Source organism: Chamaea fasciata, unplaced genomic scaffold, assembly GCF_029207755.1.
Source record: "Chamaea fasciata isolate MVZ Bird 193981 ecotype frontalis unplaced genomic scaffold, bChaFas1.0.hap1 SCAF_14, whole genome shotgun sequence".
Lineage (NCBI taxonomy): Eukaryota > Metazoa > Chordata > Aves > Passeriformes > Sylviidae > Chamaea > Chamaea fasciata.
Genome location: NW_027094099.1, coordinates 13,775,143 through 13,801,011, shown reverse-complemented (window position 1 = coordinate 13,801,011; position 25,869 = coordinate 13,775,143). Strand labels below are relative to the sequence as shown.

General features: G+C 47.3%; 2 protein-coding genes across 7 annotated transcripts in view; one reads left to right on the top strand and one right to left on the bottom strand.

Annotated features, from left to right (window-relative positions):
• AKAP13 (A-kinase anchoring protein 13) overlaps positions 1 to 21,269 on the top strand; it is a 95,132-nt gene extending 73,863 nt beyond the window's left edge. For 5 of the 6 annotated variants that reach the window (XM_066196716.1, XM_066196714.1, XM_066196717.1 and 2 more), the window contains 17 exons: positions 196 to 342; positions 936 to 1,186; positions 1,801 to 1,926; positions 2,032 to 2,149; positions 2,678 to 2,926; positions 5,066 to 5,142; positions 6,472 to 6,653; positions 6,734 to 6,816; positions 7,141 to 7,320; positions 8,046 to 8,210; positions 9,308 to 9,376; positions 10,274 to 10,344; positions 10,846 to 10,890; positions 12,040 to 12,090; positions 12,419 to 12,868; positions 14,610 to 14,922; positions 15,761 to 21,269. In XM_066196716.1, coding sequence (XP_066052813.1) covers positions 196 to 342; positions 936 to 1,186; positions 1,801 to 1,926; positions 2,032 to 2,149; positions 2,678 to 2,926; positions 5,066 to 5,142; positions 6,472 to 6,653; positions 6,734 to 6,816; positions 7,141 to 7,320; positions 8,046 to 8,210; positions 9,308 to 9,376; positions 10,274 to 10,344; positions 10,846 to 10,890; positions 12,040 to 12,090; positions 12,419 to 12,868; positions 14,610 to 14,922; positions 15,761 to 15,810 — 2,627 coding nt within the window. In that variant the 3' untranslated portion in view covers positions 15,811 to 21,269. The remainder of the gene's footprint in view (positions 1 to 195; positions 343 to 935; positions 1,187 to 1,800; positions 1,927 to 2,031; positions 2,150 to 2,677; positions 2,927 to 5,065; positions 5,143 to 6,471; positions 6,654 to 6,733; positions 6,817 to 7,140; positions 7,321 to 8,045; positions 8,211 to 9,307; positions 9,377 to 10,273; positions 10,345 to 10,845; positions 10,891 to 12,039; positions 12,091 to 12,418; positions 12,869 to 14,609; positions 14,923 to 15,760) is intronic. The other variant, XM_066196719.1, reaches the window with a different exon arrangement.
• Positions 15,232 to 25,869, bottom strand: part of KLHL25 (kelch like family member 25) — a 31,330-nt gene continuing 20,692 nt past the window's right edge. The window contains exon 3 of the mRNA XM_066196722.1: positions 15,232 to 15,407. The gene's annotated coding sequence lies outside the window, so the exon portion shown is untranslated. The remainder of the gene's footprint in view (positions 15,408 to 25,869) is intronic.

Below are 25,869 nucleotides of genomic sequence, written 5' to 3'. Positions count from 1 at the left end.
AGCTAGAATTTGGTCTATGTGAAAATGGTGAACAGAAAACTATGTCTTCGTGGTGTGTGATCATTTGTGTCAGTAAAGGAGAATGTGTGTGATGTCTGTGGTGTGACTGACAAAGAGAAACCGAAATAATTAGACAGGAATCCCAAATGGGACAAACTACCCACATCTTAATGGCACTTACATTGCTTTGTGAAGGTGCAGACATGAATGAAGGACAGCTCATGGGAGACCTGGAATTAGATTCCAAGCAGCTGGAGGCAGAGTCCTGGAGCCAAGTAGTGGACAGCAAGTTCCTACAGCAGCAGTACAAAGATGTTGTCAAACGGCAAGATGTGATTTATGGTGAGACATCTGCACCTTCACTTTTCACTCACTGTAAACAGCTCCTTGATCTACTCACATGCAAGGATTTGGGAAAGTTTAGTTAGTGAATGAGAACATTGCTTTGATTTCCTCAAAAGCCAAACTCTCACTCTTGAAGTTCCTAGAAACATAATGTGTTCTGTGAAAGCTGCCTTTCTGCATTTCACATACACAGAAGCCATCAAAACACCCCAGAAATTGCCTCTCCTCATTTGTCTGCTTGTGACTTTCAAATTGGGTTTCAGCACAAGCAGCGAACTGGGAAGTCTTATCCTGAGGGATTCAGGAGCCATCCTGTATGGCAAAAGTGGGGTTTGTGGAGGCCAGCAGTGAGGTGTTATGAAGAAGATACCAGGGCTGAAGGCTGAGACCCCAGCAGCAACATCCAAAGCTCTCTGTTGTGGGAGAGCTTTCCCCCTGTTTCTCTCACATGTGAAACTCTTGACTGATCTTATAATCCCTGACATGAAATTTTCTGAAGCCAATTAGAGAAGCCCAGTTATGGAAAAGCTTTCTAATGACAGCTTTTCCTTGTGCTGTAACCCATGAACTCTTGTCCTCATTCTATCCAGAGCTGATGCAGACAGAAATGCATCACGTCCGCACCCTGAAGATCATGAACGATGTGTACAGTGCAGCCATGGTGAAGGAGCTGCAGTATGATCAGCAGGTCGTGGACAAGATCTTTCCCTGCCTGGAAAACTTGCTGCACATCCACAGTCAGTTTTTCCAGCGGATTCTGGAAAGGAAGAAGGAGTCACTGGCAGACAAAAGTGAAAAGAACTTCGTTATCAGGAGGATAGGTGACATCCTAGTGAATCAAGTAAGTGCTGGAAAATGTGTGCAGCTCTGAGAACACAGCTGGAAGCCAGATGCTTTTCCTTCCCTCCTGTTTGTGCCTGTCAGATAAGCACAGCTGATGGCACCTTTACTCTTCACACATAAAAATCTCCGCCTCTGCTTTTTGAAGCACTTCTTGCTCTTTCAGAGGAAGGTTCACTGTTGAAAATTAATTTACTTTATTTTGAGGAAAAGAGAAGCGTTCACTGACAGGCACAAAACAGTTTGACCTACAGTTTATAGGCAGGAGCTTACAGCAAAATATACCCAGTGTGTTTCTTGGCTGCATTACTGATCTGGTGTTTAACTCAGGGTGGGCCATTTTACTTTTCTTTCTCCACAGTTTCTGTCTTCTTTTTGTCTGTCTTGACTTTTTTTTGTGGTTGGCTTTTAAGCCGTGTGAGTGGAGTCACAGATTTCGCTGTAGGTATGAGCTCAGTGAAGTCCCCAAATCAGCTCTTTACTCGCTAGAGCTCTGCTTGCATGCTTTGGACTAATGTGATTCCATCAAGTTCTTCAGAGAGCCTGGCAGGCACTGCTGGGATGTCACCCCAGGAGCTGAGTGCAGGTTGGAGCTGTGTGTCCCATTCTTTGCAGTTCTCTGGAGAGAACGCTGAGCGAATGAAGAAAACATACGGCAAATTCTGCGGGCATCACAACGAGGCTGTCAGTTACTTCAAAGATCTTTTCTCAAAGGACAAGCGCTTCCAGGCATTTGTCAAGGTAGGACCTGACAGGACAGATGTAGCCAATGGGAAAAACATGTCCTTTCCTCACTCTAGGGGAGTGTTGTGCTGCAGAACTGAGATTTTCATCTTTGTTCCTTAGAAAAAAATGAGCAGCTCCCTGGTGAGGCGTCTTGGGATTCCTGAATGTATCTTGTTGGTAACACAGAGAATCACAAAGTATCCAGTCCTTTTACAAAGGATACTGCAGTACACCAAAGGTAGGGACCAGTTCCTCTATTCTAAGCACGTATTTGTTTGTCCAGTGCGAAGTTTGGATCCTTTACAGCTGAAGCAGATTTTCTCACCAGCTAATCCAGTCATTGTTGTCTCACATCACTGCAACAAGATAGCTCAATTCCATACTTCCATTTAGGATTAGTTGTTTAGGTACCTTGATTTAGTTGTTAGGAGCCTGTCTGTAGTTAATTATGGAGCAACATGCCTAGACTCCAAAGTCTCCCAGCTTGCTTTTTCTGATATTGACTAAAATATGTATTTAATTTGTGCATTTCATCTCTACTGTCTTATATGCAAAGTATATTGGAATATTCTCCAACCTCAACCATGCTAAACCACTACATATATGTAAAAGGTTTTGTGAAACTCACTTTAAGGGGGAAATAATTCTTATTTAAGTATTAAAAATTTATGATGTGGGAACTTGGGAGAAGAGGAAGGAAGGAAGTAAAATTGGGAACTTAGACTGCACAAAGTCAAATCGAGACGTTTCTGTTTCTTTTTTAAAGAAAATGAAGTGGAACATGAAGACTTGACTCAGTCATTAAACCTTGTTAAAGATGTGATTGCTGCCGTTAATAGCAAAGTCAGCAATTATGAAAAGAAAATGCGTCTTGAGGAGATTTACAGCCGGACAGACAGCAAGTCCATCATGAGGATGAAGAGTGGCCAGATGTTTGCCAGAGAGGACTTGAGGCATCGGAAACTCATCCGAGATGGGACTGTTTCACTGAAAAACTCAGCTGGCCGGTTAAAAGGTAAGAGTGTCCCACCTTCTGCTGTGGAAGGATGCAGCTCACCCTCTCTGGGTGTAGGATTAGTCCTCCGATTGGTGCCTCCACCCTTTATTTGTTCTTCTGCTTTGATAGATTGTGACACTAGCTTTCCCCTGCTGTACCCCCACTCCCCATTGCGTTTCCAGTTCCTTGTGTGGGTTCTGGAGTGGCAGAGAGCTGCTTTTCCTGCTGGTGACTGTGTGCCTGCTGAGGGCTCGGGGACAGTGACACCTCTGTGTGTCAGCCAAGGAGCAGAGTTGCTGTGGGATGCTCTGGGGCAGGAGGACACACATGCCTGTTCCATGGTTCCAGGAGCTGTGCTGGCTAAATCTGGAACCCAGCCTCAACTTCCCAGGCCTTTCCTTCCCTCTGAGGGCTGTGGCAGATCTGCAGCAGTACCATCCCAGTTGCACTGGGATCCAGGGAAATGTCCCAGGCATTTGTTGCTCCTGAACCTCTTGAGCCGTTGACACGGACTGTTCAGAAGCTCTGGTGTCCCTGCAGCTGCCTCTTGTTGGGTCAGTGTTTTCTTGAGTTGCTTTTTGTTTCTTGCCAGGCAGAAGTTGTTTTCTTAAGGTGCTGTGCACTGAAGTTCTCCACTGAATTAAACACTGAATCTCCCAAGGAATCTTTCAGCTGGGACCACAGTAGCAGTAAGAGCAGACAGGGCTGTGCCTCAGGCTTGGCAGGAAGGCTGGGCTTCCCTTCCTCCCTGCAGCATTAGCTGATTAAATTACAGTCTGTGGGCATGAATGGGGCCTGGGAGCCTGATGCCGTGCTGTGCAGGGAGGTGATGATAACATGGAATTCCGTATGGGGTATGATTTATTTTGAGGTTTATGGAAGCAGGAAGTTTACAGATGATTTCTAGGCACCCGAGACCACTACTGCCTTTAGATGGTGGATGAAGCAAGTTCTGCTGCTGTTGTGAAATTGTGATAAGCACAGACTCCATTTGCATTTCTTAGTCACAGAAATGCACAAACATGTCTGTAGTGCAAACTCCCAGGGAAGGTAGGTCCTGCAGGCAGGCTGCAGACCCAGGGAGAGACTAGATCGTTCATATATTCAGGTTATTTTGCAGTACTTGAAATGGAGTGCTGAAAATTATAGGAAGAACTTTTGTTTAAGGGTTTTAGCATTTCCCTCTTGCAAAGTGCATGGAACAGAGGAAAAGGCAGTCAAATACCACCTTCTGCAAACCATCCAGAGCCTGGATTTCATTTTGCAGCTTTGCTTAAAGTTTAGTGGTTCTTTTATCTGGAATGGATTCTGTCTTCCCAAAACAGACTGGAAGGATTTACCCATGGGATGATTTAAGTTTTTGGTTTGCTTCCTTTCTGTCACAAGATTTCCCAAGTACATTACACAAAACCTCTTTGTACCAAGGGGTCTGGGTGGGGCATTACACTTGGTAGTTGCTGTGCAACTTTATGATATGTTATTAGGAGACTTGGAAGGCTCTAAGTGTACTCTGGGAAAAGACTGATTTAAAATCCTCTGTTGGCTTGAGGTTGTGTTTCCTTCTCCCGTGAAAGAAAGCCAGGTCCTGTGTCTCACACAGGCTCCCCTCAGAGTTGTGTTTGTCTGAGAGCAGAATTACTGGTGGCTCCTGAAGTCAGTATTTCCTGGGAAAGAAACTGCAGCTGACAAATGTTGTTATTGCACGATAATTTACACCCTGCAAACCACTCATCAAATGAACTATAAAACTCAAAACTTCCTGTGCAGATATTTTGCTTGAGGCCTGAAATATTGATTGTTTGAGAAAACAGAGCTTCTATTGAATAAATGTCTCTGGCTTTCACTGTTATGCCCATGTCTTAACTGGTAGTGAGCATGTGGCTGGAGAGGAGCACCCCTGCTCCAATGGGTGAGAGCAAATCCTGCAGGATGCCCACGTGCTGATGTGTCCTGCTTAATGCAAAACTGGTTCAGAGCTATCCTGATCTGGCATCTCCAGGAGCTCCCCTTGCTTCTCCTGCCAACTGGGAGGTTAATCCTGCTTCCAGGATTTGCAAAACCAGCCCTGCTGCTCCCCAGCACTGGTGTTATTACAGGAAATCTGTTCTGGGGTGGGTTGTGTGGTTATACTGCACTGCTGTGCTTCTTCTTTTGCAGAAGTCCAGGCTGTTCTCCTCTCTGACATGTTGGTGTTCCTTCAGGAGAAGGACCAGAAGTATGTCTTTGCCCAACTGGTAAGGCTTCAACCTTTTTTCGTTTTTGCTTTCCTATGTGAGAGACGCGTGATGTTGTGTTGTGCAGCAAAGCCAGCAATTGCCTGCTAAACAACTTAATTTTCTTGCTCAGAACATTTTTGTTCCCTGAGCAGACTCCATTCATTTTGATGGGAAAACATGTCTTCATGCCCCACCTCCCCTTCCTGCAGCGCCTTGGCACAGCTGATAATTGGCCTTGAAAACCTGCCTGTCACTCAAAACACTTGTGCTTTGCAGTTTGTGCACACTGGAGCAGGGGCTGGGCTGGGAGGGGGTGAGGGGATAAGTCAAACATTGTAAAAATGAACCTCAGCAGAAGGAAATGTCCCAATACATTGTGAGCTGCTGCAGGGGGCAGTGAGGTGAAATGCCAGGGCAGTAAATTCAACAGAACAGCTTGAAAATAAATGTCAGAGGAATATATTTACAATGTGCAGGAGCAAAAACATTGGGTTTGAGGGCAGGCCCCCGAAAAGGGCTGGGCACATCGACCTGCTAAAGAAAACCTGGTGCCTAATGGAGTCTGCTGGGCTGTACCTTCCAGGCATGGTCTAGACTGGCTAAACCTTGTGACCTTTCCACTCTTTGAGCATTTTGAAAGCTGATAATTTGTTATTCCAGTTCCACCAACCCTCTGCACAGGCTCAGTGCCCTGCACAGGGGAGCCTGATTTGCATACAAGCCCTGCTAGTGAACCAGATCACCCCAGCTGTAGCGTGTGGTACAAAGCACAAAGGGGCTGACTTGTGCACAGATGACACAGCAGCCTGGGGACTTTGTAACCCAGCAGGCTGATGACACAGAGACCATAGCACACAGCGAACATCACCTCACACGTGAGTTCTCATGTAGCAGTCTGAGAACAGCAGGAGGTTTTGTGGGGTTTGAAAACAAGGCTTTATCCTGGAGAGAGATGGTGAAGATGCTGTGTGTGAAGCAGGCTAGCAAGCTGCACCAAGTGTTAGGAGCTGTGATATTAGTGACAGGGAGAGTGTGGTCAGTAGGAAATCAGATCAGAGCAAAATATGGTACAGTTTACAAAACCACAGAGTCAATTTGGAATTAATTCTTTCTTGAAATGGAGTGAGGTAAAATTGCTTTTCCTATGATTGTTGGAGGAAAGCAAACCCATCCCTTTTGTTTGACCCCACTGAAATTATTTTGTTTTTTTAATTAGCCAGCTTGTTCATAAAATGCTTATAAACCTGAGAGATGTAGCACTATGGTTTACTGGGACCTTTTCAAAGCTAGTTTGAATCTGGGAGCTAGCTCTGGTCACCCTCCTCACCCATTTCTTTCCATCTGAAGGACCAGAAATCCACTGTGATCTCTCTGAAGAAGTTGATTGTACGAGAAGTAGCTCATGAAGAGAAAGGTTTGTTCCTGATCAGCATGGGTGGAAAGGATCCCGAAATGGTGGAAGTCCATGCCAGCTCCAAAGAAGAGCGCAACGGCTGGATACAGATCATTCAGGAGACAATGCACACCATGTAAGACACTCAGCTGTACCTGTGAGGTGGGGGTGCACTGGCTGTGTTCCTGTAGTAACTGAGCCATCTCTCCTGTCCAGGGATAGGGATGAAGATGAAGGAGTCCCTTGTGAGTCTGAGTTTGAAAAGAAATTGTCCGATGCGAAAGTGAGAGGACTGAAAGGTAAAATCTGCCTGGAACAGAGCTGGGGAGCCATTGTGGAAAAATGTATGGGCATTTTTGGGTTGGGTTTTGTGGTCAAACTGTGACTTTTTTCAATCCTGCATCCAGGAAATAACTGCAGTCCTGGTTTGCAGCTCACCTTCCTTGCATTATTTATTTTCTGAGCCTGCTGTGCCAGATTGCCCAGGGCACTGTCGTGCTGCCAAATCCAGCGCATATTGTCATGCTCCACTAGATGGGGCCAGTATCTCAGGAATCGCTCAGGTTTCCTTGCCAAGGCTTTTATTTTCTGTCCTTATCCCTGTTTTCTGTTCACCCCCACAGAAAAACTTCAGCAGAAGGATAAACAGATCCTGCTCTTGCTGGAGGAGAAGACGAAGATCTTCCAGGACATGGCAGACAGCTCTGTGCAGGAGGAGATGCCAGGCTCCAGGCTGCTCTTCAGAGCCAACACAGAAGAGGCTCCAAAAGGAGAGGCAATCATGAAAACTGCAATAAATGAAGGTAAGCCAGTCATGTGACATGTAAATTAGAGTAACCAACTAGGATTGGTTACCTTCAGTGAAGGCATCAGTTCTCAAGCACCAGTTTTGCAGGGGAAACTTCTCTTTGTCAGAATAACAAGATAAGGAGAAACTGCTCCTCATGGTATTGTCTCAGGGACAGGTCATGAGGATCAGGAAAGAAAGCAGATATTGGGGGGTGTTGAAAGAGCACAGGAAACTCAGCACAAAGAAAACCATGCATTGAACCTGCTTTGGGGTCAGGAGCAGCATGGGATTTATCCTTGGCTGAAATTTGGACCATCCAGGCTTTTGCTGTTCTTCAGTCTCAGCAAGATGTGAGGGTGGGGCTTGGGTTCCAGCAGACACTTGTGGTGCTTGCAAGGGACAAGCAGTTCTGTTGACAAAGGCAAAAGTAGGTGGAAACTCAGTGTACTTTCCAGTATGATCTTTGGAGAGGCTAAAATTATTAAATGCTGTTGTCAGAGGACATCGAGGTTGCCTGAAGGAAGAGAGGGAGGTGTAAGCTTGTGCACAGCTCCAAGAGTTGGAGTTAGTGGTCAGACAGAGTGAGTTTTTGCAGGGGCAGTATGTACTGTTCACATTGTCACAGAAACCTAGATTCTTTGTACACCAAATAATTTCTGACCTGAGCTCAGGCAGGGATGAAAATAGCTCAGAAACCTGAGGTGGGCTTTAACAAAGACATTGCTGGGTTTTTTTCAGTTGAACTGCTGCAAGACCTGGTGAACAGGAGCCTGGGCACTGCCCTCGGACAGCAGGTCAGCAGCACTGCCATGGATCAGGAGGGAGGAGTTGGCCCCATCTCACTCCCTAGAAGGGCAGAAACTTTTGGAGGATTTGACAGTCATCAGATGAACGCCTCCAAGGGTGAGTAGTTCCGTATGTGCACATCAGAATTTGTTAATAATATACACCATCATATCCTCTTGCTTCAGAAGGACTTCAGCTGGTGGTTTGGGTTTCACAACTCCTCTCCAACAAGAGTTGATAGATTAAATCACAGATTAGGAAAAAAGGCCTGTGTACAGGTAGATTGAGGGTAGCTGAGAATCTGTGGCTATACGAGGGTAAAACATCTGAACTCTTCACTCCTCTCTGTGCTCCAAGTAATACTTGCTGTTTTACTTACGTGCCACATGAAAGCATTTGACTTCTCAGTAAATTAGTTTCTTCATGTTATTATTGTAATATCTAAAGGTCTGTTCTTTGTTCTTCACTTTTCTTCCCAGTAGGAGCCTGATGCTGTTGCATTTACAAATGGATGTGGATATTGCTGAATCAAACACCTTCTCCTCTGTCTCTGCTCTCTATGCATTTATGTTCCACCTACATCTGCATGTATTATTCCTCCAATTAAGTCTCTCCCAAAGAAATGCGTGACTACTTATTTCAGCTGCATAGTTGGCTGCTTCCCAATGCTCTCTTTCTTTGCTCTAGTCATCAGAAACTTCCCTGTCCTCAAATTCCTTTCTCTGTGGTCTCACTCACACTCCCAATACAACCAGTTTTGCTGTGCTAGTGTCTGTCTCAGCACTGGCATCATTGGACCTCGTCTGACCTCCTGCATTAAAGGAGCAGTGTTAGCTCCAGACAGTCAGACATGAGAACTATGTAGAGGCTTTCCCAGTTCTACTGGAGAGCTGCAAAGCCCTCCACTGGCCTTATCTTCATGATGACAAAATACTCACACTGGAGGGGTTTGTTGAGGGTTGTGCCTCTCTCTGTTGCAATGATGAATGGGACAACTTCAGGCTGTTGCCCAGATCTTAACTTTTTTGTAGAAATACCCTCTGATTCTAATTCAGTAGTTGTAGGGTCTTGGGAGATTTTGGGAAAAGAATGCAGGGCCCATTTGTTCTGCCCAGGAGGTATGAAACCTGGCATTCTCTCCAGTTCTTCTGTTCACAACCTGTGAAACCTCGGGCAAGGCTTATAACCTGACTCCCCTTCGTTCTCCCCTCCAGCAAAGCAGAAGGGAGGAGTTTCCTCCTGCAGAGAGGTGGAAGGTCCCAGGACGTGGCGCAGGAGAGCAGGTCTGTTAGGAGGACTTGAGGGTCAGCCTCTAACAGCAGAGCCAGCCTCAGGGGTGGGGGGAGGAGAGGGCCTTTGCACCAGGTGTGGTGTCCTTCACGCTGCTGCAGATTCAGGTTTATGTAAAGTTATTTATCTTTAAGAGTGGCAGAAGGAAGGTTGCCGCTGCAGGTGTAGGTTTTCCCCATGGGCTGCATCTCAGCTGGCAACAGGAGTACAAGAGTCTTGGCAAGAGCTAGAGGATTTGTGCCTCCTTTTGAGCAGAAGGGCAGCACAGGGCGAGGGTCAGAGCCCTCCTGTCCCCACAGGTCAGCTCAGTCCTGCTCAGGAGCACGGATATGAGCCATCCAGGGGGAAGTTAGAAAGAGAAGCCCAGTGTCCCTTTGAAGATCCAGGTATCTGATAGCTAAGGTTAATGATAAATTGTTAGGATAGAATTACACAGGGTGTTGCACAGCAGTATCTGACCCAGATGTAAATTAACTTGCACAAGAGAGGCATTGAAACTATACCTGCAATAATATACCCTGATATGATTCTGTTATCATCCTCCATCTGCTCTTACGCTGCCTCATGTCTTCTCAGCAAGTATTCTGTGGTAGTAGACAGCAGTGCAGGGGCTAGACAGAGCACCAGTTAATAGCAGTGTGCTGAATTTATCAGCACGTTCTCTGAAACCAAAGTCAACCCTAATCTAAATTCACATCCACTTTTTCTGGTAGTGCTGACGTGTTCCGTATATTTAGGGCTCAAATTCATTTAGTTAAAATGTCAAGAGCTCTGTGTCCGCTTTTGTGGAACATGTGAGTTTCCTGTATTAAATTTCTCAGACTTTAGCAAGTTCATCTCTGCGTTAAAAATGTTGAATAACCGATGTCAGTGCTGGCTTCTTCCTTTAGGCGGAGCGAAAGATGAAGGCGACGATGCTCAGGACCTTCGGAGAACAGAGTCAGACAGCATTTTAAAGAAGGTACAGCTTGGTTTGTGTGTCTGCCACCACTGACTTCAGATTCCAGGAGTGACAGCTCTAGCCTTGAAAAATGCCTGAAAATTTCTTGACAATTTGGTAGATTCTAATAAGTTAAAAGTAAAATAAAATGCGATGTATGCACCTAAAACCACTGACTTGAAAACCACTGTAAATCACTTATACTCCTTAGTGGCACAGGTTAGCTACCATCTGTCTGCAGGTCAGCCAGAGCATGTGTTTAATTTTGCATTGTTACTGAAATGATAAGGTCAGCTACAGCCTTGCACCTTTTCTTTCTGGGGATCAATCCATCACATAACTGCAAAATAATACCTCATTAACATTTTGTTCTATATGATTCTAAGTGGCCTAAAAACATGCATGAATTCTCCCAAAATAAAGGTGGAGGGGAGCATTTAATGGATGTCATTGGTTCAGCTTCAGAAGACATTTGGTATGATTTTTCATTGTCCTCATATAAAATTTGTGATCTTGTCATAGGGTGGAAATGCTAATTTGATGTTCATGCTGAAAAGGAATAACGAGGTAAGAATTGATTCCATTGCTCAGCTGTTCCCTTCATTTAAGTGGCTAGAGAATTTGTCTCAATAGGTGATAATGTAGAAGAAAACCCATTTAATTTGCTGAAGCACATCTAGACTTTTAAATACATTAAGCTGAACCCACTGTGTCATTTATTTGTTTAACCTTGGATGTTTAGACAGGGAATTCACTGATTGTCATCTGCTTGCCAGCAAGATGATATGTGCTGATTATAAGCAGCAAGGGTTAATTACCACCAGGATGCACAGGGCTGTATTTATTGAGCATCTGCAGACAGAGAGAGTTTAATTTTATGTTGCAGGTGCAGTGAATTGGGGCAATTAGACTTCTATGCTCCCTTTGATACACATTCATAACTCCCAATTAGCATTAATGACAAAATGAGAAGCAGTTCTCTTAATACTTGGCTATCACTCCACTACTGCAAATACTGAAGTGCTCTTTTTTCTTCTTGGAATTAATTGTAGGATATGAGAGATTCAGAGAAATTTTTAGCTAGGCTAAATTTAGGGATAGGGCATCGCTCCAAAGTAGCTTGCTCTGTATTGATGCATGAGGTGCTTGCATTTGTGTATTTTCAGAAAGCCTCCAAGAACACACCTGCTGCACTTGTGTGCCTGCTGTAGTGCAGCTTTTCTGCCTGGTGATAGTGGGTCTTGTATGGGTCAGCTGGGGAAGAAGGGAGAAGAAATAGTCCACATCCATTTAAAGTTTGCTCTTTTTTTCACCCCTTGAAATTTTTTTCCTGAAATTTTTAAGTGAACTTCTGGGCTTCATCTCAATTACTCAGCTTGTTCTTGAGCAAGCTGATGCTGTGGGAAATGCTTTGCAGAAACAACCCATGAGCTCTGTGCCAGGCGGTGCCTCTGCAGATGTTCCTTCCCCTGCTGCAGTGACAGGGAAGGGAGGAAGGTGATACCAGGCACTTCTGGGAGATGTTCAAGGGATGTGTTGGTGTGCTGGGGATTGATGCAGTCATTGCAAGGGAAGAGTGAGGAAAAGCAGGGTGCAGAGTTGTTAAGCTGAGCTGTGCAGCTTGTCAGACCCACTGGTGGGACACAGAGAAAGAGAGGGTATCCACGTACCCTGCACCCAGTGAGATCTAACAGCAACGCTTCTGTTTTCTTGCAGCAGGTCCTCCAAACCATTACCAGCCTCCATAAGCTGCTCAGTGCTTTGCAGGTAGGCTTAGCCCTTCATCCTGCTCCCACACACCGCTTGCCTGAGCTGCCAGTCGTGCTTTGCCCCTTGTCTCCCCTCCTCGTGTCACAACCCTGCATGGCTGGACACCCCAGGGCCGGCTGGAAGGCTGTGGAAATGACCTGCTGCCTGAGGGAACCAGTGCTGGCCTGAATTCGGGAAGCTGCTTTGCCAGCGTGCCCTGGTAACCAGGCAGCAGCACTGAGCTGCAAGTTTGGTGGGAGAAGAAGGCGTTCAGTACGAGGTTTCCAGGGCTGGGCCTGTCCCCACGGAGAGGATGCTGCAGTGATCTCTGTCTCCTCTCTCCCAGGGCGTGGTGCTGCAGCAGGACACCTACATCGAGGACCAGAAGCTGGCCCTGAGCGAGCGAGCTCTGAGCCGGAGCTTCTTCCGGCCCACCTCGCTGCTGGAGCAGGAGAAGCAGCGCAACCTGGAGAAGCAGCGCCAGGAGCTGGCCAACCTGAAGAAGCAGCAGACACAGCACCAGGAGGAGAGGCGGAGGAGGGAGAAGGAGTGGGAAGTGCGGGAGAAGGAGCTGGCGGAGCACGAGGCCGAGCTGGCCCAGCGTGAGGAGCAGGTGCAGAGACTGAAGCAGGAACTGGAGCGGGAGCGGGAGGAGCTGCAGGTGAAGAAGGCGGCCTACCAGCTCGACCTGGAGCGGCTCCGCACGGCGCAGAAGCAGCTGGAGAGAGAGAAGGTGCAGCTGAAGCAGGACGTGGAGAGATTCGCTCAAATGCGGCAGGAGCCCGACCACAACCAGGTAAACGATGCCAGACCAGGCTCCTGGGGAGGCTGATCCCTGCAGGGAGCTCCCAGCCAGCTCCTGGGTGAGCTGCATGCCCCTCACAGGGCACACAGCTGGTGCCAGCCCAGCCCCAGATGTGTGGGGACTGGTATTTAAAACTGGCTCTTCCCTTGCATATGATGTGCCATGCTGCACTTTTTGCACCTCTGGAGCTGCTGAGGCACTGCCAGTATTGGTACTTTGTGGTGTATTGGGGGTGCCTGGCCAGTGCTGGGCAGCCTGAGCTCTGCCCACTTCCCTGTCTGTGTCGGGGGGGTGGCAGAGAGGAGGTGGCAGGTTGCCAGGGAAGATGCCCCAGGCAATCTCAGGGGGTTGACACTGCCTGATGTTGGCCTTCACCCAAGGGCTGAGCTCTGGGGAGCAGTCAGGCACAGGGTCAGGCACTTCTTCCTTTGCAGAAACAGCCTGAGTGTTGTGGGTAATCTGCAGCCTCCAGCTGTCACAAAAACCACTTGTGAGGCTGATAGCTGCATGGCAAGGCTGTTCACATGCTGACATCCATCTCCAAAAGCATTCTCAATATCCAGCAAAGAGATGGCGTTGCCCCTGTCCTGAAAAGACCGAGCAGCTGCAGTCCAGTTGTGGCTCAGTGAGCAAAAGTCCCCAGCTCTGCTGGAAGAGGCTTCTGGTGTCTGACTGCTCACAACCACAAAGAAAAACCCACACACAGATCCTGGTCTGGGCATTTTTCAGCAAGCCAAGGTTTATTTCTTTACAACTGTGCAGCAGTCTGACTGAGGAGATCAAGCACCATTAGCAAAACATGGACTGAATTTAATCCTTAAGCCTGTTGATTATTTGTTTGTTTGTAACTCACTAACTCTGACTGTAATTTGCTTAGAGCTGTAGCAGAGTTAGTTTGTAAATGTTGGATTGCAGAATGGGAATGATTTTGGATGCCTAATTGTGGCACTGAGCAGTCAGCTCTGAAAAGCTATTCACCAAAGGACATCCTACTCCCTCCCACCTGGCTCCTGATGAAGCCAGAAGTTTTCCAAGCAGCCAGTGAAGCTGTTCCAGCTCCAAGCACTTCTAGACAAGGGGCATGGATGGTGTGGGGAGAGGCTGAGAGGTAAAATGCCTGCAAGGCCTAAGAGATTTAGGAGAAGGAAGCACCTTCTCAAGACAGGTATCTGACTGACACTGCAGAGCTATTAATAGAGAGTTCAGTCAAGCTTTGTTGGGCTTGTTTTGATCTTCCCTTTGAATGTGCAAGCTCAATTACATCCTGAGACAGCCGTTGGGAAAAAAAAAAAATCAGGAAAAATGCTTTTGCTTTCATCTTTTGCTTGGGAAGGCTTCCTTTGACACATGGTGCTCCCGTGCCATGTGCTGGTGTTCCCCTCCCAGAGAGGCATGCTGCTCCTTGGCCTCCTGCCACCATCTGTGTGTGTGCAAATGATGCAGGGTGAGTCTTGCTATTGAGATCTTAGAGGATATTTGCCCTTGGCTTGTTGATACATAGCAGAGTACATGTAGGAGCAAAAGATAGTGGAGTGATACTCTTTGTGTGCCTCGTTTTTTCATCTTGAACAGGGAGGGCTTTTCTCTCTTTATTTGGCGTGGATGGGGACCACGTTTTACCTGGTGAATGGGCTGGATGTTCACAAGAGCAGCCTCTGTGAGTGGTCTGGGACATGCCTTTTCTGTCCATGTTCTCTGCTAGCCTCTTTCATGAAACACTTTTCCTTTCTAGGTTTCAAATCTACATGAGAAACTTGCAAGGGTCTCCTCCCAGTCCAGCATTGATGAATCCTCCATGCAGAAGAACCCTTCCCTTCCTAAACAAGGGCACTTTGACGCAGAACTGTCTGTCTCCCCCAAAAGGAACAGTCTTTCAAGGACACACAAAGAGAAAAGCACTTTCCATTTGCTTAGCACAACAAACCAGACTAACAAGGCAGCTGAGGAACAGACCCAGATGCCTACTCGCCTCTTCAGTTTAGCCAAACCAAAGGAGAAGAAGGAAAAGAAAAAAAAGGGCAGGGGACATCGCTCCCAGCAGTCTGGTGAGTGTCAGGGGAGCTCACAGGTGTTTTTTCAGGGTTGGTAAGATGGCTGTTTTCCTTCAGCCAGCAGACTTGTGGAAGCCACAAAATCTGGCTTTAAATGAGGCTGGTGACAGGGATGGGGAAGAGCAGCTGTGCTGAGTGAGCTTCCCAGCTTGAAGTGATCTTCCGTGGGCTTTTCTGCCTGTTCTGCAGCCCCCGGGGTTGTAAGAGGGACAGACATTCTTCTCATTGTTTCTTCCCTTCCCTTCCCTTCCCATCCCATCCTGAGCAGCCTCCATCGGCTGGATTCTCTGCTTCAAGGAGGAGAATGTTCTGCTCAGTGTCAGTGCTTTCAGAAGGAGCTGCTGCTGGGTTGCTCCTGGCTGTTGCAGCTCCTGAGGCATTGATGTCTGCTTTAGCCTTGTGGCAGTTTGGAAGTGATACCCACAAGCCTTCTGGTGGCCTCTCCCTTCCCCTCGAGCTGGTCTGTTTTGTCTCTTGATCTGAAACAAAAACATACAGCGTTTTTTTGTGTGGTAGTTTTGCATCCCCTTAGGACTCAGAGCTGCACCTCAAACCTCTGACCCACATGAAATTTGATCACATGCCCTCAGATGACCGGGTTCATTCATGCTAGCTCACTGATGTTTTCCAGCTGGTGCACAGGAAATCTCACCCATTACAAGGTGTGATTTCATGGTAGCTCATCAGGGAACTGAGCATCTTTTAAGGGCCCTGGTGGATTTGGCAGACAGCGGGGTTTCTGTGCACACAGAGCCCCGCTCTGCCTGCTGTGTCCCTGTGTGTTCCCACAGTGATTCCCACATTCCCACATGATGTTTTTTTGGTGCCACAGATTCTCACTCGTCAGAAGCACCTCCAGAGGGTGAGGAGATCTTCTGCTGAGCATGGACTGTTGCAGTGGTCACCCGTGGCATTGGCTCTGTGGACATCTCCCTCCCTGTGACACAGCACGTGGCTGGACAAGCACCTGGAGGTTTTCAATAAAACATGTTCTGAAGTCTGCTAAGTGGTGCATAAGGGCCTCTCTCCTGTGGTTTTAGATGAATTCTCCCTGCAGAGGCTGTGCCTGCACGGCTCACAGGACCATCTCCCTGTGCAAACCTGGGGTCAAACGGATTGGGATAGATGTTGTCTGTCTCTTCTTATGTCTAAAGGATAAGAGAACATAGCCTTAAGGGGTTTGTGCCTTCAAATTCCCCTTTTCTGGGGAAAAGAACCAAAACCAAGCATTTCGCAGAAGATTAGAACTCTACAAATGGTGCGTACACACTGGCATATATAGATATACTGTATATATACATATATGTATCTATGTATCCACTGGGATATGCTTACAGTCCCCACAGCCAAGGTCCAACAGTGGGGACAGATGATACCTGACGACTTTCAGGGAGTGTGTAGATATTAAATATCTTGCCCTTACTGCTCTGACTGTAACACAGTGACCTGCACACCCCTTTTGTGCTCATGGGATAGGGGCTGTTTGGTTTCAGAAGGGTACCTTACACCAGGAAGCAGTAACAGCATTCACTGAGTTGTGAATCAGAGGATAAAAATAAAAATTAAAAATCATTCTGAATGATTTCTGTGGGGCAGAGGAATCAAATGTCAAACTGTTTCCAGATTCAAGCAGAACATTACTGGATATATTTAAAATGGCACAGAAGAGAGAATTTTGGTAGGCTGGTAAGGCAATCCCAGGGAGCCAGAACAGACTGTGCAAATGGAAACAGTAAGCAACAGGTTTTTTACACAATCTGTTTGAGCCCCAGCCCACTCCCTTCCATCCCTGAAGTAAAGATTATGTTTTGGCCAGAATAGAGCTCTCCAGTTGCATCTGACATCCTCATACAAGCCTAATGAGTGGGTGACGGGGGGGTGGCTAAAAATTTGTTTTTAGGGATCTTTGTTGTGTTCTTTGTGTTTTTCTTAGCCTGGTTTTGGTGCTACTGTTGGGCTTCTGTTTCTCTGGATTTTCTCTCTTGCCCTGCTCGTTTCTGAGGCAGAGTGAGAGGAGCAGTGTCCCAGCAGGTCAGTGAGACATTGGCTCTTATCTCTGTGGCTGTGCAATACCGGGCACTTAGGAGCCTTTTTTGGGGAGAAAAAGGTTCTGATGGACAAACGCCCTGTGGGACAGGTCTGGAGTTCAGGTGGAGTGTCTGTGCAGAACAGGAAGGTCCAAGGGCGGCCCTTGCTGTGCCAGCTGTGGGGTGTCTGTAGAGTTGTGGAATACAGGGATGTGTTCAGTGGGGGAGGAGAAATGAAACGAGACACACTTTTCTCAAAAATCACCTTTCTTCCAAACCCTGTCAGGAGAATTACCCAAGTGGATTTGTAAATGGGGTTACCAGCTTCAAAATAGGTCAAGGTTTTGCTCAAGAGTTTGAAGCTGTCAGGTGCATTTCCTTTCCTACCAATTTTTTTTCATTGATATAACAAATAATTTATCTTCTTGTACTATTGTTTGATTTCAGTTTGCTCTCAGGCTTGTCACAAGCTGGTGACCCGTAGCAGTTTTCAGAGTTAGTGCTGATGAATATCAGCAGCATTGATGGTGAGGTGGATGCTTGGGCTGGGCTGTCTTGGTCCAGGTACCCTGCTTGCTTTGGAAGCTCTCTACACTATTAAAACTCGAAAGAAAAAGAGAAAAAACAAGAAAGGAAAGAGGGTTGAGATTTTTTTTTTTTTTTTAATATTATTTGGTGCTTGTTCTTAATTGCAAGCAGGGCTTGCAAAAATATTTATCTTTCATTTTATCTGAAAGAGTTTTCTTAAAGTTTACTTGGTTTTATTTTTTTATTTCTTTTTGCTTTTGCTTTTGTTTGGGAAATAGTTTGAGGGTTTTTTTCTCTTTCCCCCTCCTTTATTTTTTTGGTTTGTTTATTTGTTTTGTTTTCTTACCAAAAGATTGGTAAACCAAATGTTCTCATCTCCCTGTTTCCTACAAATCATGGGGTTGGGCAGTGCTGCTTTGCAGTTCATTCCATGCCCACAGTCACACAATTTCAGCTGAGAGCTTTCTTCAAGGCAGAGCATCTTCAGGCCAAAAAAAGTCTGGAAAAAGACAGTAACTTCAGATAAGGCTCCTCCTGTCAGTTAGTTTCCTTGTTTAAACATTTTGTTTAGGTTTTTTCATTCCTTTTGGAGGCAAAGGAAAAAGCAAAGCATGGAGTGCCTTGCAGTGATGTGAGGGTCTAGTTGCACTCTCGGACCCGAGGGGAGCTGAAGGAGGCACGTGGTGGTAGTGTGGTGGTACCTTTTTCATAAGAAAACCACCAGCTTCAGAAAGTAACTCCTGCCCTGCTGTTTATACATCTGCAAACACAAATGTGCCCAGCTGAAATTTTTGGAAACCAAAGCAACGCATGGCTCATTTACTGGTGGGTGAACAGAGATCAGGGCACTGGTATGTCTGAGTTCCCTCTCAGTCTGGAACAGCCTTTGGCACTATGAACTTTTCAATTTATCCCACTGTCTTTTCCCCAGTCCCAGCACATGCTATATTCACAACACAGCAACATCCCCTGGCTCTGAGAAGAGCACCAAAAGGCAGATGTGTGACCCAGGGCAGCAGGATTGAGTCTGCCTGGCTTCACCATCTCTCTGACCTGTGCAAATCAAAAAGAGCATTCGGTGCTTGAAGTGCAAATACTATTGGCTAAGTGATCTCCCAAGGTCCCTGGGGTTCCTTGACAGAAACCACAGGTGTGAGTCAGAAATACCGACCAGAAATCCTGTGTATCAGAGCTGTTTGTGTCTTAAATTCTGGTGGACAGACCTTTGTCCCTGGAGGATGTCTGTTACTGTATGATTCAGTTTTTGGAATGAAGTTTTTCCTCCCATACTGCTTCTTCCTCCTTTCACCTTTAGGAAGGTAAGGGCTTGTTTTTATCTCTTTGGCCTTTTATTTTTCCCATCTCAGGTTTTCTTTATAAAGACTTGGCATAGGTTCCTAGAGTCAGATTCCTGCTCTGATCCCTGGAGGTTTTCTATCACTGTCTGCTAGTGTATGGTCCCAGCTTGACAGCACCAAAACCTTTCCTCTTCCTGGCCCTAAAATTGCATTTTCTCCAGTTCATGCCTGGCACCCATCCTTCACTTGTTGAAAGCATGTTATTTCTTCAGCCCAGCCTGTTGCTGGTTCCCAGAGCCAGTCCCTCAATCCCATCTGGAGCACCCAAACCACCCTGTTTTGCATTGGGTTCCTGGGACTCAGAGTAGATTTAAGAACATCTGTTTGAAGCCCATATTGTTGGAGGAGAAGAGGATCCTGTGAGGGCTCTTGGAGCTGTTTGTGCTGGTGTTTCATGGAGGGCAGAGATCAGATTTCATTTTCTTGGGCTTTTCTTGGCCTGCTCTTTGCCACTGCCCAACAGGAGGGGTTTCAGTGTCTAGGTAAAGTGAGAGTGTGGGCTCAGACAAGTACAGAAGTGGCCAGTGTTAGCTGGGGGTGCCAGAATACCCAGCAGCAGAGAGCAGCTGTAGCAAAGGATGAGAGACTCAATGGGGTTGTGTGGCTTGGCCTTAGATTCTCTTAAATGAAGTGATCATCTCAACCCATAACTTGATGTCAGTTTGATGCCATAAAGCACTTTAAATGGAACTGGTCTTTCCCCTTTTAATTATGATTATTTGGAGACAAGTTTTGCCATGGCTTCCCCCTCTGTATCCCCAGCAAAATCAGAGCTTCAAGTAGGCGTGTTCCTGGTTTGGTTTGGCTTTTCCCCGAGAGGGGAGGAAGAGCCAAGCTTTTTTCTATTATTTTTAGACCGAAATGGGTGTGAATCTGACTACAGTCCCACTGCAGATAGGTTAAGTGGCAGGACAAGAGAACTGGCTTCTGTTGGCTCAGGTACAGCCCCCAGGAGAGCCCATGTCAGCTTCACCATCACCTTCCTCACAGCAGGTAGGGAAACAGTCCTGCCAGTGGTTTTCCCTCCATCTCCGTTTCCTTGGAGAAACTCAGAATGAAGGAGATATGAGGGGATGAAGCCATTTCCATGCACCAAGGTATTTACTGTCCAGGCCACTGGGACACCTTCCAGGTGCTCTCCCTATCATCCCCACTGAGGGTGGACTCTTCCCTCTGGAGGTGTGACAGTGCTGGGAGCACAGTAATGCCGTCAGCTTCTGTGGGTTTGCATCCAGAGAGTCCAATCATGTTTGCACCTTCCTTGAGTCACAAGGATTTCTCACAGCTGTTGCTGAAACACCCAATTCCAGTCCTTCCACATGCCACCTAGTCAGAAGAGGTTCTTCAGGTGCCAAATCCCAAGGAAGCCGTCTAGGATATCTATGGCATGGAGCAAGGGAGGACTGGGCAGGGAACACAGGAGAGTATCTGCTAAAATCCCATAAAACATTCCCTGTTAACCAGAACTCTTGAAATTATTTTGCCTGCTGGCCAGGTTTGGGAATTTATCATGATTTAGGGCACCCATTTAAAAAAAAAACCTCCCCTGCTGCTCACAACTCTTGCTTCATTTGTCAGAAGGGGCAGCAATCCACGATTCTTCATTGGTGATACAGCTAATTTTTAAATATAGGCGAGCTGAACTGGCCAAATCTCCTGTACCTTGTGCTCTTCAGTCACGAGAAGTGTAACGCCAGCTCTCTTCTCACCTGCCTTTCAAAGGCTCTGTGCCCTTTCCTTCCACATGCATTTCACTGACTCTGATGCTTTGCCCAGATGTAATTCAGCTTCCATTGCTTGGAGGGAGGGGGGAACAGGATAACATTCACTGCTTTGCATACAGCTATGAGCTTTGTGTGTATTTAAGCTGTCTATAGGTATCCATCTTTTTCCATGCTCTAAAGTAATCCTACTGTTTTCTTTATCAATATAAAACACTGACTCAAAAAAAAAAAAGAAAAAAAAAAGAAAAATTTATGTCCGGTTCAGTTCGCCTATGGTTAAAGTTTAGCCTGGTGTTTATTTTGTACTAATATGGAATGCACTTGAGTAATTCTCAGAACATTGAGGTGTATTATAATAACCTAATATACCTCTGCTTTTGGTTTGTTTCTTATTAAAAAAAAAAAAAAAAGAAGAAAAAAAAAGATAAAAAGAAAGCTTTGAATTTTCATGTTGAACCCATAAAGAAAAAAAGTTAGGGAAAAAAGATTTTTAAATAAGAGGGTAAAACCTAATTGCTGTATGTTAATTTGTAATTATGTAAAAAGTGAGCTGGTTATTGACTGTAAAATTCTTCCGGTTTTCTGTAACTTGCCAGAAACCATTAGGTTTTGTAACAAGCTTTTATTTATCTTCCTTTTTAGTTATCAGTATCAAACTCCTGTAAAGACATTCTTCCTCTAAATAAATTTGATTTTAAGTCTGAGTTTTCTGCCTGATTTACTCCCACACCTTTGGTATTTTTGCTGATGACTTTTTTCCACCAAGGCTGAATGAAGAGCCCTAACCTCAACATATAATCAAACGTTTGCATTGCCTTTATCATCTCCATTCTAGTTTGAACCCACTGGACTCTTTAACTTCTTTTTCTCTTACAAAATTTGTATTTTACTGAAGGACAGATGGCTATGTGATATTCCTTGGGTTTTTCTCCCCCCCTCCCCACCCCAGGGCTTTTCATCCTGAAGAAGGGGAAGTGTCACAGCTGTTCTCTCTGCCTCTTCAGCCCCATTATGAGAATAATGGGAGTCTGGGGTTGCAGGTCTTTTCTGATGGCACAGAGTTCCAGTACGCCCCTAACACAGTTGTGACAAATCCTAGGCACAGAGGTTTTTGGTTCTTTTGGCTTAGAGAACCAGAGATGCTGCATCTCATCACAGGACAGGCTCCGTGATGCTGTGTGGCTTAGGTGTTCCCACCTCTCCTGCAAAAAGAGACCCATCAGAAATGCTGTACCCAGCATCCAGGTCTCCCCTGGGGAGGTGATGTAAGGAAGAAAAGTCTTCCTTGTGAGGGTGGGGAGGCACTGGAACAGGTTGCGCAGAGAAGCTGTGGATGCCCCATCCCTAGAAGTGTTCAAGGCCAGGTCAGACACGGCTTGGAGCAACCTGGTCTAGTGGAAAATTCCGTGCCTGTGGCAGGGTTGGTGGAAAAAGATCTTTAAGGTCCCTTCCAACCCAAACTATTCTGTGATTCCATGATAAGGTACATGGTGTTCCCAGTGCCTGCAGGCATCAGTCCAGGCAGGAGAGGGTGCCAGAAGTACAGAGCCATGATGAGAAGTCACAGAGGACCACAGTTGCTGGGGTTTCCCCACAACCACTTTCTGCTGGATCATAGAAGAGATCACTGCTGGCCCTGTACTGCCAGTCCTGCACAGGATTCCAGCATCCTCTCTCCAGGCAGGAGGAGCAGGAGACCTGCACCCTTCACCCCCTGTGTATTGATTTTGAGGCAGAGGAATTGCTTCATTTCCATCTGTTACTCCCCTTGACTTCAGAGGTACAATTCAGAAGGAGAAAGGATTGCTTGAGGAGAATCAGATATGTATTCACAGAATCAGAACATCCTGAGTTGGAAGGGACCCACAAAGAGCATCAAGTCCAGCTCCTGACCCAGCATAAGAGCCCCAAGAATGAAGTATTGATCAAAGCTTTGGGCTGTCAGCTGCTTGGGGTGTCGTGCTGTTCCTCAGCAGACGTACCAGGGAACCCCAGCCCCCATTAGGCAGCAGTGCACTCACTGCCTGGTGTTTTTCCCCTGCTCTCAGCTGTGTTGCACATGCTGTTCTGAAAGCCTGAGTCACGTCCGTGTACCTGAACCCACACCCTGTCACGCAGCACTTGCTCCAAGACAGGCAACCCCTGGGTGTGAGACAGGAGATGAAAGAGTTGGTTTATCTCGACGGCTGCTCAGTAGTCCTGGTTTTATTTGCATTCCCAGGCGTCCCAGCTCACCTATTTACTGAAGCTGAATAAAAGCCTTCACCCAAACTGTCGGCTCCTGGGTATGGCTTTTAAAAAGCACGTTTTCCTGTGGCCCCTCTTGGCTCTGCAAGCTGGATGCCTGACAAGAGCACCCCTTGGGGCACCCCCAGCCTTTGCATCGCTGCAGTAAAATCACAGCTGCTGCAGCTGCTGGGAACAGGAGATGCTGCTCTGATACAACAGGCATTAGTCACGGGAGGTGGGACAGCACATTTACTGATGACAAACCACACGGAGAAAATCAAATCCTTTCTGAATCAATCTCCTGCCAGGGAGACGCTGGGTTGCAGTGCAGATCAGGCACCCTGAGCTTCTCTGGTCCTGCCCAGTGCAGTCCAAACCTCCCTGTTTCCACCGGCCAGGGGGAAGCCTGAGAAGGCAACACAAATTGCCTTTGGCAGAGGAGGAAGCAAAGGGCCCTGCTTCTCCAGGACACCTCTATATATTAATTTGACTATCCTTAACCAGCTTTCCACAATTTCATATGCTCAAAATTTCCAGGCTCTGAGCCATTACGGCACAGCTAAGACAATGAAATGGATGTTCTCTCCAGACCACAGGGATCAATCAATTTAGATGGTCCCAAGAAAAAGTGATGGGTTTCTGAGCATCCCAGCTTTCTTACCCAGCCCTTCCTTGGCTCCCAAAGTTAGAGCAAAATATCTCTGTGGCTTTGTTGGATGTGGTTGGATTTTCACTGGCACATTGACCTAGAAGGGGCCATACACGATCCTTAGAATGGGATGAGCCCCTACAAGGAGCATTGACAGGCACAGGCTCTTTGGAAATATGGTTTAGCGATACCTTAAACATTTGCATTATCTGCATTTCCCCTTTGCTGCCCTTGCTGGGTTCAGTCCTGGCTCTGCCTTCAGGGAGAGAAACGGGAGGTCTGGGAGGACACAGGTGCAAGCTGGGCTGGGGCTTGCAGACAGGCCACTCATTCATGGCAGGTTTATTAAGAGAAGGAAAGGCAAAACCCTAATTATTGCAGTGAGTGAGTGAGATGCCTTGTGATCAGATACAAGGTGAATGGTAAAGTAATGACTTACCTTTGCCATTGAAGGCACCTGGGGCTTGCTAATTTGCTACAGGAATGTTAAAAATGGTGTCTTGATTTTTAGGAGGTTGAACCATGTAAAAATTAAGTGGAAAATAATATTTGACACTAGAAACTGATATGAGCACCCCCAGCTCTCACAGGGATGGGCAGACAGTGGGTGTCCCTTGTGTCTCCCCTAAAGCTGCCTTCACACCTCTGGAATCACCCCCAAACCAGGCTTCGCTCCAGAGCCTGCTCTCCTGCCTCTGTTCCAAGGACGCCCAAGGGTGCAGGTTCAGGGCTCTCCAGCCCCACTCTCCCTCCACGCTGGAACTCCTCTGTCTGTCAGTACAGAGGGGACTTGTTTGCAGTCCCTCTCCTCCTTTCACGGTCCATCCCTTGCACAGACGCGGCTCAGCTGGCCATTCCCAATCCCCCCGACCTCTCACCACGGCCCGGCGTCTCTCCCTCGGGCTTCTCCAGATGCTCTTTCTTTCCCCTTTCACCAAAGGGCCGCTTCTCACCGGCCGCATTTTTTCCAGTGAGCCTAATTAGACATGAGCCTAATTAGAGCCGAGCAGGAGCGGTGAGTCATTAGCAGAGCCCTGCGGGAAGGCCGGGAGCAGCCGCGGGCCCGGCGGGGCGGCAGCGTGGGCAGAGCGGCCCGGGGGCCGCGGGAGCCCCGCTGGCTGCTCGGAGGCTGCTCCTGTTTGTGCGTGCGTGTGTAATTCCTCCAGACGTGACCCAGAAAGGGAGCCAAGGGTGTTTACCCTCTTCCCTGCACCTGCCAGGGCCCCAGCGCTGCTGGGCTGACCTCCAGGGAAAGGGGACGGCTGGCCTTCCCACCCAGCCAGAGAAGGGCTTTTCCCGGTGGCCCTTAGACTTTTTTCTCCTTGTTTGGTTTCTGCTCGTCCCTTTTAACGACCAGCTATTCCCCATGATGGAGTGGAGCCAGCATCCTGGGACTGGCTGCTTGCTGGGGCTGTAGGGAGAAGGAGCCCTGCTGCAGTGGAGGAAAAGAGCCATGGCAGCAGTAAAGGGCAGAATTAAAATGTTTGCTTGGGATAAACCCACAGGACTGGGGACAGGTATGATGCCGGGAGTAAGAGACAGGTCTTTCTATCAGCCATTAAATCACACTCTGGCTGTAAGTGCTTCTTCACAAGGGCGAGTTGTGCCGGCCTGGCCTGGTCATGGCCTATTCTCCCCAGCCTCTGCTGGGAACAGAGACCTTCCCAAGAAAGCCAGAACTGAACACCTGCAAATCACTTGATTCCTGAGTGCTGTAGACCTCAGAGACTGCCAGGAGGAATGAAAGGACAGGTTGAGTAACCAGGAGCAGTCTTCTTGAACCCTTCCCCCACCTTCATTTGGAGGGGGACACACAAACACAGCGGGGCCCCTGTGTGTGAGCTGTGGCCCTCAGCGGTGCAGCGTGTGCTGGGGAGCGGGGAGTGAGATGTCCAGGCACTGACAGCATGAAAGCCAGGCCTTTTCCACCTCATTGGATCTGTTATTCAGCTGAGAAACACTGAATGGGTTGGGTGGGCTCCGAGCTGGCGATTTCAGTGAGGAAGTCGGGACGCTGAGGCAAAGTAGGTCACAGTGCTGCAAACCAGGGTGAGGGTTCTGCACAACAGCCGAGGATGTTAAACAAGGAGGTGGTGAAAAGGAAAGAGAAGAGAGACTGTGAGGAAGGGAGAATAAATGAGCTCAGCCTTGGCTATTCATTCCCACCGGGAGTCCCTGCTGCCGGCTCCCACCTTGGGGCCCCCAGCACTGCTGCCTGTGGCTCCCGCTCTGCACCGGAGCAAGAGGGATTGGGCCCCATTAGATTCCCAGATGGTCGTGGGGAGCTGGGGGCAAAGGTTTCTCCTGCTCTTGCAAGCTTAACTCAAACACTGCTTACGGAGCAGCATTTCCATGCATGGCATTTTGTGAGCCTGGACAGTTTTCGGAGATTAAAACCTCCTGGGTTTACCCCAAGGGAAAAGGTG